The sequence below is a fragment of the Bombus huntii genome, chromosome 13 (genome assembly GCF_024542735.1).
Source record: "Bombus huntii isolate Logan2020A chromosome 13, iyBomHunt1.1, whole genome shotgun sequence".
Lineage (NCBI taxonomy): Eukaryota > Metazoa > Arthropoda > Insecta > Hymenoptera > Apidae > Bombus > Bombus huntii.
In genome coordinates, this window is record NC_066250.1 from 6,524,304 (window position 1) to 6,539,996 (window position 15,693).

General features: G+C 40.3%; 2 protein-coding genes across 3 annotated transcripts; one reads left to right on the forward strand and one right to left on the reverse strand.

Annotated features, from left to right (window-relative positions):
• The first annotated feature begins 12,162 nt into the window (after window positions 1–12,162).
• Window positions 12,163–13,804, forward strand: LOC126872567 (lysosomal thioesterase PPT2 homolog). 2 transcript variants are annotated; one of them, XM_050632670.1, is made up of 5 exons: window positions 12,163–12,321; window positions 12,414–12,502; window positions 12,629–12,878; window positions 12,947–13,065; window positions 13,130–13,804. In XM_050632670.1, the coding sequence occupies exons 2-5, from the start codon at window positions 12,473–12,475 to the stop codon at window positions 13,481–13,483; spliced, it is 753 nt and encodes a 250-aa protein (XP_050488627.1). In that variant the 5' UTR covers window positions 12,163–12,321; window positions 12,414–12,472; the 3' UTR covers window positions 13,484–13,804. The 2 variants fall into 2 exon arrangements, with proteins under 2 accessions (XP_050488627.1, XP_050488626.1); XM_050632669.1 differs by having other exon boundaries at window positions 12,169–12,502.
• Window positions 13,761–15,624, reverse strand: LOC126872565 (venom serine carboxypeptidase). Its single transcript, XM_050632667.1, has 2 exons — window positions 15,204–15,624; window positions 13,761–15,066 (listed from the first exon to the last, which is right to left on the reverse strand). Exons 1-2 carry the CDS (start codon window positions 15,486–15,488, stop codon window positions 13,945–13,947), a joined length of 1,407 nt encoding a protein of 468 aa, XP_050488624.1. The 5' UTR covers window positions 15,489–15,624; the 3' UTR covers window positions 13,761–13,944.
• Between the last annotated feature and the right edge of the window lie 69 nt (window positions 15,625–15,693).

Below are 15,693 nucleotides of genomic sequence, written 5' to 3' on the forward strand. Positions count from 1 at the left end.
TGGTTTCAGTGAAACACTTCAATCTGAGTAAAGAATGAAATAAAACCAACGGTAATTTGAAAGGAAACTTGATTTATGCATGCTCAGATATTTTGTGATTTCAACTAGACAATTAGAAAAATTGTCACTAAGAGAGTTCTCCTTGGTTCCAGTCGAAGAACTTTAAATTTATGTAGAATAATTCGATAGAAACTGAATTTTAATTCCTTAGATATATTATATTTCCGACTAGATATCCTTATCCAAATAAGGCATTTAAATTCCTAGAAAGAATGGGTTGAAATCAATGATAATTCGAAAGAAGGTAAAGCGGTATTCGCGATGGCGACCCCTCATCAGGCTGCATAAAAGCAGGGTAAAAAAAAAAGGGAGGCAGAGAGAACAGAGTCGAGCTGAGAGAAACCACCCCGAGTAAAGTCAACCGAGGATCTATCGTTCTCCAGGGAGTAAGTAGATCGTGCAGGTCGGAGATAGAGACCGACTGAAAAAAAAGGTACAGGACGGAAGAGGAAAGAAGAGACAAAGAGGGAGAGACCAACGGAATTGAATCGAATTGGACCAACAGTAGTAGCGTGTTTGCAGGCAGTTCGTCCAAGGATATTTGTTCCGTACGTACCCGGGACCTTTGGAGACTCTGCTGTTGGGTGTAGCAAGAACGAAGGACGGGAACATAAAGCACCGACCCGGTCGAGGCACGTGGTGCATGCGAGTATTAAAGTCCACGTGGAAAGTCACGCTCGTCCCGCGAGACGTAAACCCGAATATGGGTGCGACCGTTCCCAGGAGAAGCTTGGCAACACACCCACGCTTGGCTAATTGTTTAAAATCTGATCGTACAGAAACGGTAGTACTAATTAACCAGTGACGTAACTCATTGCCCCTGGATGTGTGATTTATTCGTGGTTATCGATCGCGACTGACATAGTTTCTTCCGTGATTAATTATAGCTACTTCAACTTAATTGCCATCACGCTACCACTCTTTAGGAAGAATCCTACAATAAGTATGTACGATGTTTGGAATATTCGTGCATAATTCACGTATCTCGTGTTATATTTCCATATCGGCGCAGAAAACAATCTTCAGACCTTTTTTTAGTGTTTTATGTAGTTTTTTATTACTGGTTCAGATCTCTTTATTTAGTATTCTTGCTCTGTTATTTTATTCCTGCTAAGCCCCCTTTTGTTGACCCATTTTCTTTTATTAATGTAATTCCCTTTTTTTGGTGTCTCGTTTTACCTTAATTCTCTTTCCGTTAAAGAAGGTAGAACATTACATACGCGATATTCAATGTCACTACTTGATGCTCTGATTTGGAATCTCGGTGCATTACAAGACCAGTTCAAGATACAATACTAGTTCATGGGGTTCGAGAAGCTGCAATACCATTTCATCGATCACGAAGATCCAAGTTAGCGGATCGTGATGATGCTAATAAAGATTTACGCTATAGCGTTTCACTATCGAATTGTCTGTATCGTTTCGATACTGGTTCGACAACGCAGTGTATTATCATGACGCGGTGCATCGAGATTGCGAGATGCCAAATATCTGTCCGTTGGTCATTGCCCGACCTACTTCAACAAATGTATCGGTACAAGTATCAATCGTTTATAGTTCACCGAGGTCGACAGAGATTGTTCAGCTCAATCGAAAGGAACCTAACCCGACCTCTCTCGTTCTTCTGGCATGCATTAAATCCAGCATGCGTCTAACGAAATCCAATCTAACTAACAATCAACCAACAACTGACTGATCCATCATCTAAAGCCAATGTAATATAACTACACAGAATGTTCTAAGAAAAAGAGAATTAATTCAAAGCTCGTAGACCTCTTCACCAGTGGCGAATCATTTTTTCTTCTTTTTTTTCCAACGAAGATTGGAAGGTCCACCCTCGCGTATTCACATTCACCTTTGATTTATTCTCGAACCATTTGCACGCTTGCTGGCGGACGATCACAATGAAGCTTCAAACGATATCGTTTCGCCGCGGAAAGGGTAGTAGAAGCGCGATGAAAATGGGATTGAAAACCACCAGACTAATCTCCTTCTCCCGGCGTGTAGCCGTAATATCCACACCCACGCCCCTGAAACGCACAAACACACGTATATCCACGATCGTCCACCTGCACGATTCCCTCCACCCAGTGTTACTGTATTTTTCCACACAAAAACACTTTACATGTATACATGATCGTATGTTGAAACAGGCACGCAAACACTTACAAGCATTCCACACACGCGAGAACGTAGTCGAGGAGAGAACATATATTAAATGCGTGTACGTACTTGACGGTATGCGTGCTAGTCGCGCTACGAAGTGGGGCTGCCATTTAAATAAATGTTTAATCTCGCCCACCTCTTGACGCCCCCTTTGCACCCCGGGTAATATTCTCTCTGTTCTTCTCCGCGTCCTCGCTCGTTTCTTTTTTCCGCTTTCTACCCCATTCTCCTTCACTCCGCGGCTGAAGATAGCTGTACGAAAAAGCGTGGCCGATGAAGTGGAAAAAGAGGTGGCGGCAGATAGAAGAGTAGAAGAAGAAGTTGAAGGAGAAGAGAACATAGAGAAGGATCGAAGAAAGAGAACGAAAAGCTTTGTGGTGGTGAAAAGCAAGATAGTACAAGAGATAGAGAGAGAAGCAGAGTGCTGGAGAGGCAAGTAAAAAACCAATCGAGTCTGTGCAGTGGCTGCGTGCTACCTTCCCCCTCTAACATTCCATCCCTGTTTCCGCCCTGGACCGACCCCTGCAGCCATTTAACCTCTGCATTGCAAATGCCACCCCCTTTTCGCCACGGCCATCGGTCTGTATAAGGGCGGCCAAGGGGGTAGTGGAGGGGTTAGTACTCAGTCGAGCCGAGACTGTTATTTTAACGAAATATCTTTAAACGGCAGCCGAGGAGAAAGAGAGAAATAGAGGATGAACCCCCCTCGACAGTCAAGCCTGGAGGGAAGTGAACGTGAAAGAGCGAGGTTGGCGGGGGTGTGTGGGGTGGCTGGGAAGGAGGATGGTTAGCCTCGGACGAGCTCCGAGGCAGAGAGATGAAAGGATACCTAGTTACGGGATGAGGGCCCAACGGTTTAAAGGATTACCGGCCTGCCCATTATTCAAATGTATGCTAAACGCGCAGCGATGTACGCGATAGCCTTATCAACCCTCTTACGAGCCATCCTCGCTCGGAACCACACCGACGACGTGCTGCCGTATAGCATATGTGTATTTTACGGTGGCACGCCGCAATACCGGTATGCACCCGCCACATAGGCTGGAATTATCGATATGAAGCAGAGATGAAGTATCCCGGCACGAATACACCGACAGCTCGTTAATTCTAACCCGTTTTTCTCGCCCACTGACGAATGGAAATATGCCCTACAAAAGTGCTATAAATCGATATCCTTAAAATTGTAACAGTTCCTACAACGATCGGATACTTCATCGAGTTTGGTAGATTTCGCTGGCAAGAATGATACAATGGTATTTAGACAGAGAATACAGTAATTAAGCATCTAGCTGGCATGTAATGGCGAGAACGTGGGAAGGAAAGGCGAAGGGCCTTGTTCCTCGAAGATAAGAGAAAAAAAAAGGTGAGCATGGTGTTCTCTCTCCCTCTCTCTCGTCCCTCATGTACTTTTGTACACGTACTGGTTCAGTAGAAGGAGGAAAGAAAGAAAAAATTAGATCAGTCATTAAGCGAAGAACGATTTAATGAAGATGACCTCATACTCTCCGCAGCAAAGTTTGTACAGCCGTCTAAGCGGATTCTCACGTCAATCGCTGGCCGCGAGTCAAGTGGCGAGAATTGTCGGCAATTGTTTCCGAAATCCCGCGCAGATGCGCTCGCGCTCGCCGCTACTCAAGCGCGTGTGCGTGCGCGAAATATCGTGTGAGTGACGCCGCGAGCACGCAAGCAACCACGGACGGTCCGGCAGCGCCGATCCTGATGTGTGAATCACTCGGCACAATTACGACAATTACCGGACCCGGTCGCAAGTCACCACACTATCCGCGTTCGCCGTTTCCCACGCCCTCTACTATTCACGCTTCACGCAAATCTCAAGCGTACTTTCCTCCGCCAAGCGTTCATTCGCCGGATGGTCCTTCTTCTGTCGTTTCATCTCCGGATGAACGAGTTTTTTCACGAAAAGAATAGTTGCTGGAGGGAGGGATCCTGTGCAGAGATCCTTGTAGTGGATGGTAGAATTTTATGCGTTAATTGGAAGTTTACGAGAGAACAGCGTAAAATGATGCATTGATCTTGATGAGACTTTGTGACTGATTGGGAAGACAGATGAATTTGACCTGTGGCAGACCGTTTCCGTAGAATGATGAATAGAGCAAGATGGTAATAAGTAGCAATGAAATATTCGACGTTTCTAAGATGGTATAAAACGGAGAAGTTTTTTCATTGACTAAAACTAATATTAATTCTGCTATATCTCTACAAGTTTCTTTGATCCGTTAATTTAATCGTCAAATATTAAAAGATTTTTGATACGTAAAAACAGTACAAGACGTTATGTAGAAATTGATGTTTGAAGTATAAGTAGCGTTCTAAGATGATATGAGACTAGGAATTGTTCTCATTGATTGAACCTATTCTCTCATTTTGGTATTAACCTTGTTATATCCTTTAAAGCAACTTCCAGCCAGTTATATTTTTCTATCGTTAGAAAAATTATTCAAGTTTATGAAAAATATAGAAGAATTGTTTTCAGTAAACAATTCTATGCTGAAAATCGCCTTGAAATAAGTATCTCTTTTGGACATAATGCAATTATTAATAGTGCCTGGAGGATACAAATTCGAAGGCCATAGCAGGGTTGAAATTAATAAAATAATCGTACGTGTTTCTCCACCGCATAAGATGCATTCCTGTAAATAGAGATTTCGCAGGTGCATGAATGTTTCCTTTATGCCCACCAACTCTCGGCGTGCTCGGTATTGCGGCGCTATAATGGTAACTCGCTGAGCCACTTTGTCTCCGCATCCGCTTCCGCAGAGTTAATGCTCACCAGTCTAGAAGGTCGAACTTCCTCGTTCTCAAACGGTGACAGTTTCAAGCGTACCAAGACAAATTCAATTTATCCGTTCTCTTTCGAACGGAATCTTATTAGAATCGAATGTCGACGAATATACACCGGTGCCTCGGAATCAACCCTAACGGATCAACGAAAGAAATCAATCCACGTCCCGCAGGAGTTGACATTTGACACCTTACTGCACCGTGCCAGTGATTGGCTGATTATGATCTCGGTAATCCAGATCGCAGTCTGCCAGGCTTGGACCACCCTCGACGTGATTGTCAAGTTCTAAAGCAAATACGCAGAACCACCCCCTGGCGTTCGGTGTTTCGCGAGTCACACGGAGAACGCGACCCCAATTTTCGTGCACGCGTGCACCGCGTATGGCGATTACACGCGATTCCACTGGGCATTCTCGTCCACGGCACGAACGAAAATCCCGGCCATTTCAACGAGTAACATTCGGAAAACTCGTTGATCATAGTGGACATTCGTGCGTATACTTTGTCCAGCCTTGCGGAGGGTGTTCGTGCTGTAAATTATTAGAGATCTGTTCGCTTTGTAATTTATTTCTGTCATCCAGATGTTAATTGATTACCTGTAGTAGAATTTTTCTGAGAATAAATACGTAGATGATAGGGTGAAATTATTTTAGGTTGGATTTTTCTTCTTTTCGAAGAATATCTTTCTTCCTGGAATTTCAAAGATGACTGAAGCGATATAGCTGAAAGGTGCAAAGCTAAGAGGAAGACTTGGCAGAGGAGGTCGCAATCAAAATGGTAATCGCCGCGTACAAGGTGTAAGTCCATAGAAATTGGATGTGAGACTTAATATTACGGATCGCTAAAGAGTATTACGGAGGATTATCGGGGTAAAGTGACACCCCTGCCTCGGGGCTGCGGCAGCGTGCGGTGTGCAGTCTTAACAAAACACCGGGGAGTTAGCCGAGCCTTCTGTAAATATTGTTACCGCCACCCCGTCGGCAATTTCGCCAGCCATATGTTAGACTGCGGATGTCCTTTTTACCGTTTTCGCGTATCTGCCTATATAAAGCCTCGATCTACTTTGGTTTCGTTTGCCTGAGAGGTTTCGACCAATGGTAAAAATATTCTTAATAGATATTCTATATTTTATTCCATCTTTGTGTTTGTCGTACGTTCCTTTTCGAAGCTAAATTCATCGACTGCGTCTTTTTGTTTAGACAATTACAGAATAACAATAAATATTCTAGAAAAATTTCAGTTATCTTACGATCAAAGTTTGAAGGTGTTAAATAGATACATAATTCTTACTAATTATTTTATAAACTATTAAAAGTTTTGAGAAAATGACGAACAGATGAATTCTTTTTCTGTATTTATTTACCGCAATTATATCATAAACTTCAGGATAAATTTAAGAAATATACGTTTTATATACTGATTGTTTCGAACGCAAATTTAAAAAATTAGATACAAGCAATTCAAATGACCCGATCGATGTTCATTATGCTGATATAAAGCGTATATAGAGCAATAACTACGGGGTCGAAGAGGGTGAATCTCAAATTAGAAAGCAGCGAGGACGGAATGAATTAGCATTGCTTTCAAGTCGCTTTCTAATCTCGGCAACTGAACAAATTGCTACTGAATGATTAGTAACGAACGAATAGATGATCTAACCAGTTATTCAAGTGGATTTTGCGGGAACAGAAAAGACGTGGATAGATTCGAGGGGTGTAAAACGACGCCCTATCGTCATTGATGACACGTGGCATGGATTACGAGCATGTCACACGGTCAATTTCGAACGTCCAGTTAATACAATACGTTCAAAACGATACCTAATTGCTAAATCAAGTCTCTTGGAACCGTGATTATTATCGTAAACTTCATTTATTGACAAATATGATAATCAAATTACTACTATATTTATGCAAATTCATATTTTGTGATTAGAAAAATGGGATCTAAACAGAGATTTATTTCATTTACTGAATATTGCAACAAGTACTATACTTTAGATATTTTATATACTTTTGCATATGAAGACCATATGGGAAAAATATGATAAGTTTATTTCTATAGATTTTCTGATTTTTATGGCACTTGGTGACTAAAAAAGAGTATTTTAATACAGAGAAATCTAAAAATCTCTAATGATAAGCATAATACGAATAACAATGTTTACGAAGATGATTTTTAAATTCAACCTAAAATATCCAAAAAAATATGCAGATCTGCGACGATGGTTACGACAGATTGTAGATGATACGCCCGTACCATCCTTTCGCTCATAGCTTTCGCAAACATAAATTTGCCATATATCCCGGAACCAGGATTTATTACCCATGAATCGAGGCGAAAGGGGCGGTTTACAATGGGCCAGCAAATTGCGGCCCGTTTATATCGATAGAGACGTTATGGGGGCGGAGGAGTTTGCCAGTGCGAACGAACAAGTGTGAAATCAGGTGCATCCATAATGCAAAGGGGTGGTTCGACGTCCGAAACTCACCCCCGACGCGATCGTAGCTCAGCCCCAACACTGGGGCCGAAATCAATTAGACACGCAGCTGAACGCTACATTTATTCTCAACGTGACGAAACACAAAACGGAAAATCGTCGTTCTAATTGTCCTAGGAAAAACTGTAATATTTACATGTGTTCTTGGACTGTAATATTAATTGAAATAAATTCTTAAGCATTGAAAATTAAAAGATATGCGATTCTCTGAACTACGATGTATAAATTTGTGCTTTTTTGATAGCATCTCTGTAGAGTTAGCATAAAAAAGTAAATCTCAGGTAACAACCAAGGTAAAAAAGGTTGACTGGTACAAAAAGCAGAAAAAGGAGGAAAATGTAACGAGGATAAAACGCGCAGACAATTTTTTGCTATCAAGATTCCTCCGAAAGGTAATAAAATACATTTGATGCAGTTTAATGGTTGGTTCGAGAGGTTCCGAGAATTCCAGAGAAAACCGAACAAAACTCAAAGTCGCGCAAGATCGTAGATGGGAGGGGAGGGAATGACTCTAACTTGCTAAGAATTAAAGTGAATCGCTCGAGGGTAGCAGCTAAGGGTCGTAGCCTCTAGCGATTATACTAATAGTCGGGGCGTAGACAAGCTGATAGGGAGAATAAAGGCACAGCTAAGTTACTAATTGTTTTACACAGTGGAAACTTCGTTTGGTTAATTCCCGTGCGCATTTAATGCGTTTATTCTTTCGCGGCAAAAATCCAGGAAATTACTGCGATATACACTTCCTGGCGAAAGTTCGACGTTTTACTCGACAGATTAAATTTTCCACTGTAGACAATTGCAATACACTTAGAAAAATCTCGAAGAATGTTTACTTTCTTGTTCGAAATGTTCGATAGTGTTTCATACGAACTGAAGAAAAAAAATGTCATGCGTTTGAATGGTCGAACGATCGCGGATGTTGTATCGGCGATGTGGAAGGAAACTCAACAGCGGAAAAGCGAACAATGGCCTTCTTCCTGGCAGGTTGATCCTGCTTGAGTAATGTTGAAATCTGGGGCGTTCCTGGGAAAGACCACCTGACCTCAGCGTCCCTTCGTCAGCGTCGTTGCACTCCCTTGGACGAGTCATTCCCGTTTTCTCGGCGAGTATCCATCGGATTAATGACATTACGATGGCGTTACGTCTTGACGCGATACACTACGTATAATCGAATGTTCATCCTTTTTAATCTTCTTTAAAACTCGAAAGACTTTGTCGATCCGCAAATCTACCAGTTTTCTGTCGACCAGACCAACAAAACAGATTAAGTTCTGGTCGACGAGCAATCAATTAAACGGGATATCTCGGTGCAAACGATAAGCCCTCTGGTGGACTTAACGCATTTTCTTCGGTATTAAATCGGTTATAACGTTTTGAAATCGATATTCTGTTCTCCTCGAGACGTATTACGAGCTATTTCCCATCTTGGCTGAAAGTCGAAAATATTGGAATTTCGACACGACGCTGAAACGTTTCCCCGGGACCGGGTGGAAGCTGTTTGGGGATGAGCACGCGGTCGGGTAATGGAAGATGTGATAATTTAGTATGCACAGTGGAGTTTATTTGAATTTTATTGGCGGGCTCGCTGTCACGTGGGTCAACGCGTAGGAGTGGTGGTCGTGCCACAAGGGGGTCCCTCTTTCGCTTTATCGGATCGGGGAAGAGACGACGCTCCTCCCGTTTTCTCGTTTCCCCGAGGGGACACTTCCGTCCGACCAATATCGTCTCCTCTCTCTCATCTTCTCTCGCTTCTTTGCTCAGTTTTTCCACCTTCCGCCGCCTCTTTTTCTATCTTTTACCCTCTCCTGGGCCGCTTCCAATATCTTTCTAAGTTCTCCGAGCCGGCCATGAATAAACTATTCCCCGACTTTGAATATCTGAACGTTTTGCGCGGGAATGGGACCGCCATCGAGGGACCAACCGCAGAAAGGACGAGAGAAGATGATATCGATTGATCGACGTGTTACGTGGAAGGGGCTAACCCGTAGAGTCGATGGTACCATCCTTCAATTTTTGGAAAACGCCGTGACAGAAGGGAGGAGACTGTCTTGGGTGAACAGTTTCCAATAATACGAACAATATATTATTACAAGGAAATAGAAGGAAAATTCTGTCTGCCAACTGTATTTATAAAAGAACGGCAGACGTTGGAAATTGATCAAAATCTGCAAGCTGATCTTTATTCTCCCCGATCAAGGAGCAATTAATTTTTCGTAACGGTGACGGTGATGAAATCAAGCAGTCAGCATAATGAGTAGCGTTGCCTGCCGCGCAATTCATCGGATGTCGTAAAACGAGAGGTGAGAGGAGGAGAGGGCGGAACGAAAGAGGGGGTGGCGAAGGATGGCGCGGGGTTATTAATATTCAGAACGAGGAACAGGAGTCGAGAGCGGTGCCGAGTGACAAATACCTCGCACCCGTCCCAACCCCGGAACGGCTCAACTCTGTAATTAACGCTAATCTCCCGGCCGTTCCTCCGACACCGTACCACCCACTTCGTCTTCTCTCCCGCCTCTGTACTTACTGAGCCAGAGGGTGGCCTTAAACAGGCTCTCGAGTCGATTCTTGGATGAAGAGGATCTATGATTCCTCTTGGCGACTACTGAAAGAAAAACGTTCAGTCGAAAATTGAACGGTACGTAACAAAAATCGAACGATTTTAATCACACGTTCTTATCGACTCTCTCTAAATCATTTGATTTAACATTTTGTTTAAGAAAAGAATGAATAGAAAGTCATGCGTTTTATGGTGCCTTCTTTCATTTTTGTTTTTTGTATAGTGGAGAATGAAGAACGTTATTTTGTTAGTCCTTTTTATCTTCATAACTGAATAAAGACAGCATAGAGATGAAAAACATAACCACTATGCGGCAGTCCCTGCATATTTTTGCAAATATTACCGGTGGCACTGTTCGTTCGTCGTGCATCGTTGTCTACATTTGAATTTACAAAACCGGAAGCTGAATTACTACCTTCACGTGCAGACGAACGCGTATGAATTATCATTGCAGAGATGGTGCAACTTCTTGAAATGTTTCAATGCTCCGCGCAGCGATTCGTCATCAAACATATTTTCATTAAATAATATCCCACATAATACGATAATCTCTGTAATCCTTTTATCGAAATACGAAAAGTATTCTAATTCTTTACTAAAGAACATTTAAACTCGTATAAAATTTCCACTGTGTAAAAGACATTTTAATTATATCTATTTCCTCTAATTTTAGGGATATCGAAGTATTTCATAATTTCTAAATGGCTTCATAAAAAAAAAAAATAACAGAAAATGCATGTCGAATTATAGAAGATAAATAGGAGCGTGCCTGAAAGGTCAAAGGACGGAGATTCCTTCATCCACTTCCTGCGATATAGTCGCCGCTGGTGGTTGCGCGGTTCGGTTAGCACTTGGTGGACTAAAATAGCGAGTCAGCCGACCGCGAATATCCTTGATTAAACGCAAAAAAGCTCCGAGACCTACGCTCGCCTTGCGCTCTGGCGTGGCTGCGTTTTTTCGCCACCCTCCGCCATCACGATGGTCGGGCTTGAGCGTGGAATTGGATTGGTCGTCTTTCCTCTCTTCTCGTTCTCTTTCCCCTTCGTTTCATTCCCTCTTCAACAAGAGAAAGAAACGTTGGTAGTTTCAAAGCTTCTGGGGACTCGATTAGTGCTAGTGTGCGACATCAGAAATACGTAAGCACGGTTCATTTCCAAGTATTCCTTCCGGTTAAATTGTTGTACAACGTTCTAATTTCTTAAGCCAAAGAGGATATCTCTCCCTTTCTCATTTTATTACCTTTCACTATAGATACTTGTATTTCCATAATAAGCAAGTACTAGCTTAATAATAAAAATCTAAAAGTTCTAAAATATTGTCATGGTATGCTATCTTATTCATTTCTTGTTTTCTTCATGACGTTGGTATATAATTTAGCAAATCGGTATGAATGTATTAGAGAATCCCTGAAGAGAGGTTTGCTTCGCAAAATTGCTACGATGTTCTTCGATGGTGACAAAGGTCTCTTTGCGAAGTGAAAGCGTGATAATCGAGAATGACGTTGGCCGAAACAATGCGGCAGGCGTTCATCCTCTAAGGCATGAGTTTCGTATGCCAACTAAGGGTGATGTCAGACCACGGTGATATATGGTGGAAGCACGGGAAATGTCACGTGCCCAGCAACCTTCCATACAGCTGCAAAAGGATTAGGGGCCACATTCTGTAATACGTTATTTCAGAATGCAATTGAATTCCTTTCACTGTCATTGACTCTGGTCTATCGATCAAAGTTGATCACCGGTTGTTACACCTCCATCATCATTCGGTGGTGATAATAAACTTCACTCACAATCAGAATTTATTTCAAGTACCATCTTCGAATCTAAATTCGAATAAAAAGAAAGCAATAAAAAATTAGTTTTTTCAAGAAACAAAGAATGTTTAGTGATAACATTTGCACTGATTATGAACTTTTAGGATACAGAAATTAACTCTAATCTTTGCTTTCGCCATTCATGAAAACATAAGAACCATCGTCGATAAATGAAATTCCTTCGTCCTCAACGGAGCACAGATGTTGCACTTCTTTCTTTACAAGAGGCGTCGCGACGCGTCGCTCGTAAAATCGATTATATGGCCGCTACCTCAATAAAGTGACGGACCAATGGTAAGAAAAGTTCTGATCCAATCAAAAGGTACGATCCCGAATAAGCATCAGTTGCTTCTGGTTATCTCAAAATCTTATCGTTTCGATGGAAAACGGATCTGAAGTGAATATGATATGATATTCTTGACAGTACGTATCTAGCGTCACTCATCTGTCACTAATGGCTACCGTATATTATAGTAGCTTTATTGTTATTTTATTTTTATCTCTTTTCAATAATGGCATTGAATGTTATCATGCCGTGGTCGTTATCCATGGAGTGCTCACTGGAAGCGACAGCATGGAACTTATTAGTAACAGAATCCAAGAAGTAAGTACATAAATCAAATACAAAACAAAGAAAGTTGTAGATGTCGCGTCTATATAAATTTAGCGGTAAATATGATTTCGAGTAAAAATGATTTTCCAATGTGCTTAAAACGATTATTAATTTTAGATGCATCCAGGGACACAGATTTATAATACTCCAAGATACGCTGGATGGAGCAGTCTGGAATCAATGTGGCATCAAGTGGAAGAAATAGGCATGGACGTTATGTCTGTGGGCGCTGCATTTCCCGAGGGAATAAATTTAGTCGGTTACAGTCAGGGTGGTTTATTAGCTAGAACGATACTGCAAAGGTTTCCCGATCACAACGTTAGAAATTTCATTTCCTTAAGCTCACCACAAGCTGGACAATACGGAAGTAGGTGACCTCAGTGTCATGAAGAAAGACAAAGAAATTACCGTTTCAAATTGCGTATTCTCTTGCAGCTCAATTTTTGCATTTATTCTTTCCTAATTTGGTATGCCAAACTGCCTATGAATTATTCTATTCAAAAATCGGGCAACACACCAGTATTGGGAACTATTGGAATGACCCCCATCATCAAGTTAGTATATATATAAGTGACTCGTTAGTAGTTCAGTAAATTGTATTTTACCCTTTTTTTACAGGAATTGTATTACAAATATAGTACATTTCTTCCATACGTGAACAATGAGAAAAATTCGACGAAAATGTTAATGTACAAACAAGGTCTCACCAAATTAGAACGTATGGTGCTTGTTGGAGGACCTGAGGATGGTGTTATTACCCCGTGGCAAAGTAGCCATTTCGGATACTACGACGTTAACGAAACTGTGATAGATATGCGTGATCGACGTATTTATAAGGATGATTTAATTGGACTGAAAACATTAGATGAAAGCGGAAGACTTGTTCTTATCACAGTTCCAAATGTCCCCCATTATGAGTGGCATAAAAACGTATCTATAGTAGATGATTTTTTACTGCCATACTTAGATTAATGTAATCTTATCGTACATTAGATAATTAATTTTTACTACATAACATAAAGGAAATTCCAAAGATCGAAGATCTCTAAACGACATTAAGTGTACCCATTATATTTATCATGTGAATCTCATCCTTTTACATAATTTTCCACATGAAGATAATTTTCCAAAGACGAACGTGTAATAAATATATTTATAATGTTTCAACACAAAAAATATTTAGTACCTTATAACTACAATCAGGAAGAATTATTTATTGAGGCAGTTCAATAATAAATGTGTATATACATTCTTTTTCATTAATAAATGTTTACTACGTTTTTCAATACAAAAGGATTTATTTTCATTAAATATCATCAAGATTCATTAAGAACCTTATTATTAATTTAAATCTACAAGTGGTATTCTATGTAGTAAATATAGGCAGGGTGTAAATTATCTTATATCATTGATAAGATAATTAATTAAATTACTTAGAAACTTTTATGGTGTGTAAAACGAGTGATGAGATCAAGAGCCCATTTTGGCTGATCAGAAGGAACCATGTGTCCAGCATTTCTTACTAAGACCTCTGTCAAGTTATCAACGGTCTTTGAATACCCAGCAAGTTCAGTTCCAACATACCATGCTTTTCTCTGTGCTGTTTTGTACTTCTCTGCTCCAGGCCATTTTAAGTTTTGGATATAGTTTTCCGTCAAAGGATATGCCACAATAATATCAAGTTGTCCATTGTATATAAGAACTCTATAATGTTGAACAAGATCTTCTACTAGAACTGCCATAGACTGCATAATATCCCCCTTCAAATATTCTTCTACTTTTGTAGATTCAATATTGAATGTTAAATTGCCAACATGTATGGTTTTCCTAATATCTGCTGTTTGAAGCCATTGTAGCATATAATCGGAATCATTACTTGGGTCCTTATTATGCAAAAAATTAAAGTAATAGTCGAAACCAGTTAAATTTTTAAACAACGAAGGTTTTTTACTTAAATCACCATCAATAAGTTCGTCAAACAAATTAAAGGCTTCTATATATTTCCCCTTCTTTATTAAATCTTTACCCTTTTTTTCATATGTATGGATTTGATTTCTGCCATTTAAATCAACTAAACCTATTTGATACAAATAATCTCCATATTCCAACTGATTCAATGGATCAGTCAATCCATTTCCAATTGCTAAACCTTTTAAGTTTATTTTTGTCTGTGCCTTGATATTATAATCTTTAATAGCATGAGATACAGCCGGTACATATTTTCCTCCGTACGATTCACCAGTGACATAAAAGTCATTGGTCTGAAGTTCTGGGAATAACTTAAAGAATTGGACTAAGGCAGTATGCACATCCCTTCCCACATCTGTTTCATTAGTAGCATAGCCTTTTTCATTCTCAGTAAAACTAAATCCAGTGCCAACTGGATTATCAATGTAAAGCAAATTATGACACTTGTTCCAAGAGTATTCACGCATTTCAAGAGTTTTATTTTCAGTAACTATGAATGGGCCGTTTTCCAAGAATAAGCCATACAAGGACGTGGCTCCAGGGCCACCTTGTAGCCATAATACTACAGGAGCAGTCTTTGGATTATGCTAAAAAAAAATCCTATCTTGTATTTCTTAGATACATTTTCTTATTTATTATTTGAAAGTTATGCATAATCAGAATCTCAACCACTAAAAGTTACAAATATTTTTATTCACAAAATTCAAAATATTAAATTACTTACCAAGGCCGGAAAGAACCAAAAGAACATGTTCGAATTGTATTGTTTGTTAACAGTTAAATAACCAGAATAGCTACTGACATCGTTCATATCTTTATGTTGTACAGCAGCTTTACTACGGGCCTCATCTACTTTACCGCTTTCAATAAGTGGTGTCAGGAAAAGAGGTGCACCACAATCTTCCTCATTGCGAAGCGGATAATCCTTTGGCTTGGGATAAATATTTGTAAATCCTCTTGCGAATGAAACAATGAATAATATTTGTACAAGTAACACAAATTTTTTCATCGTATCCTATCTGATTAATCACAACTATCCTAAACACGACCTTCGAACAGCGGCCGAACGTGATAGAAATGCAATTGATATATATATTTCGACGCACAGTGCATCTTTATATACCGGCGCCATAATATTACCAACATAGGAGATATTACTATCACGTAATCCATTCAAAGAGTAGGGATATATCTACGAATTCCGAAAATATATT

Excerpts from the sequence above, each read along its gene's own strand:
- LOC126872567 (XM_050632669.1), top strand. The coding sequence starts at position 12,353 with ATGGCTACCGTATATTATAGTAGCTTTATTGTTATTTTATTTTTATCT. Across the intron at positions 12,879-12,946 it reads ACAAGCTGGACAATACGGAA|CTCAATTTTTGCATTTATTC; the intron begins GTAGGTGACCTC and ends ATTCTCTTGCAG. Across the intron at positions 13,066-13,129 it reads GGAATGACCCCCATCATCAA|GAATTGTATTACAAATATAG; the intron begins GTTAGTATATAT and ends CTTTTTTTACAG.
- LOC126872565 (XM_050632667.1), bottom strand. The coding sequence starts at position 15,488 with ATGAAAAAATTTGTGTTACTTGTACAAATATTATTCATTGTTTCATTC. Across the intron at positions 15,067-15,203 it reads TTTGGTTCTTTCCGGCCTTG|CATAATCCAAAGACTGCTCC; the intron begins GTAAGTAATTTA and ends ATTTTTTTTTAG.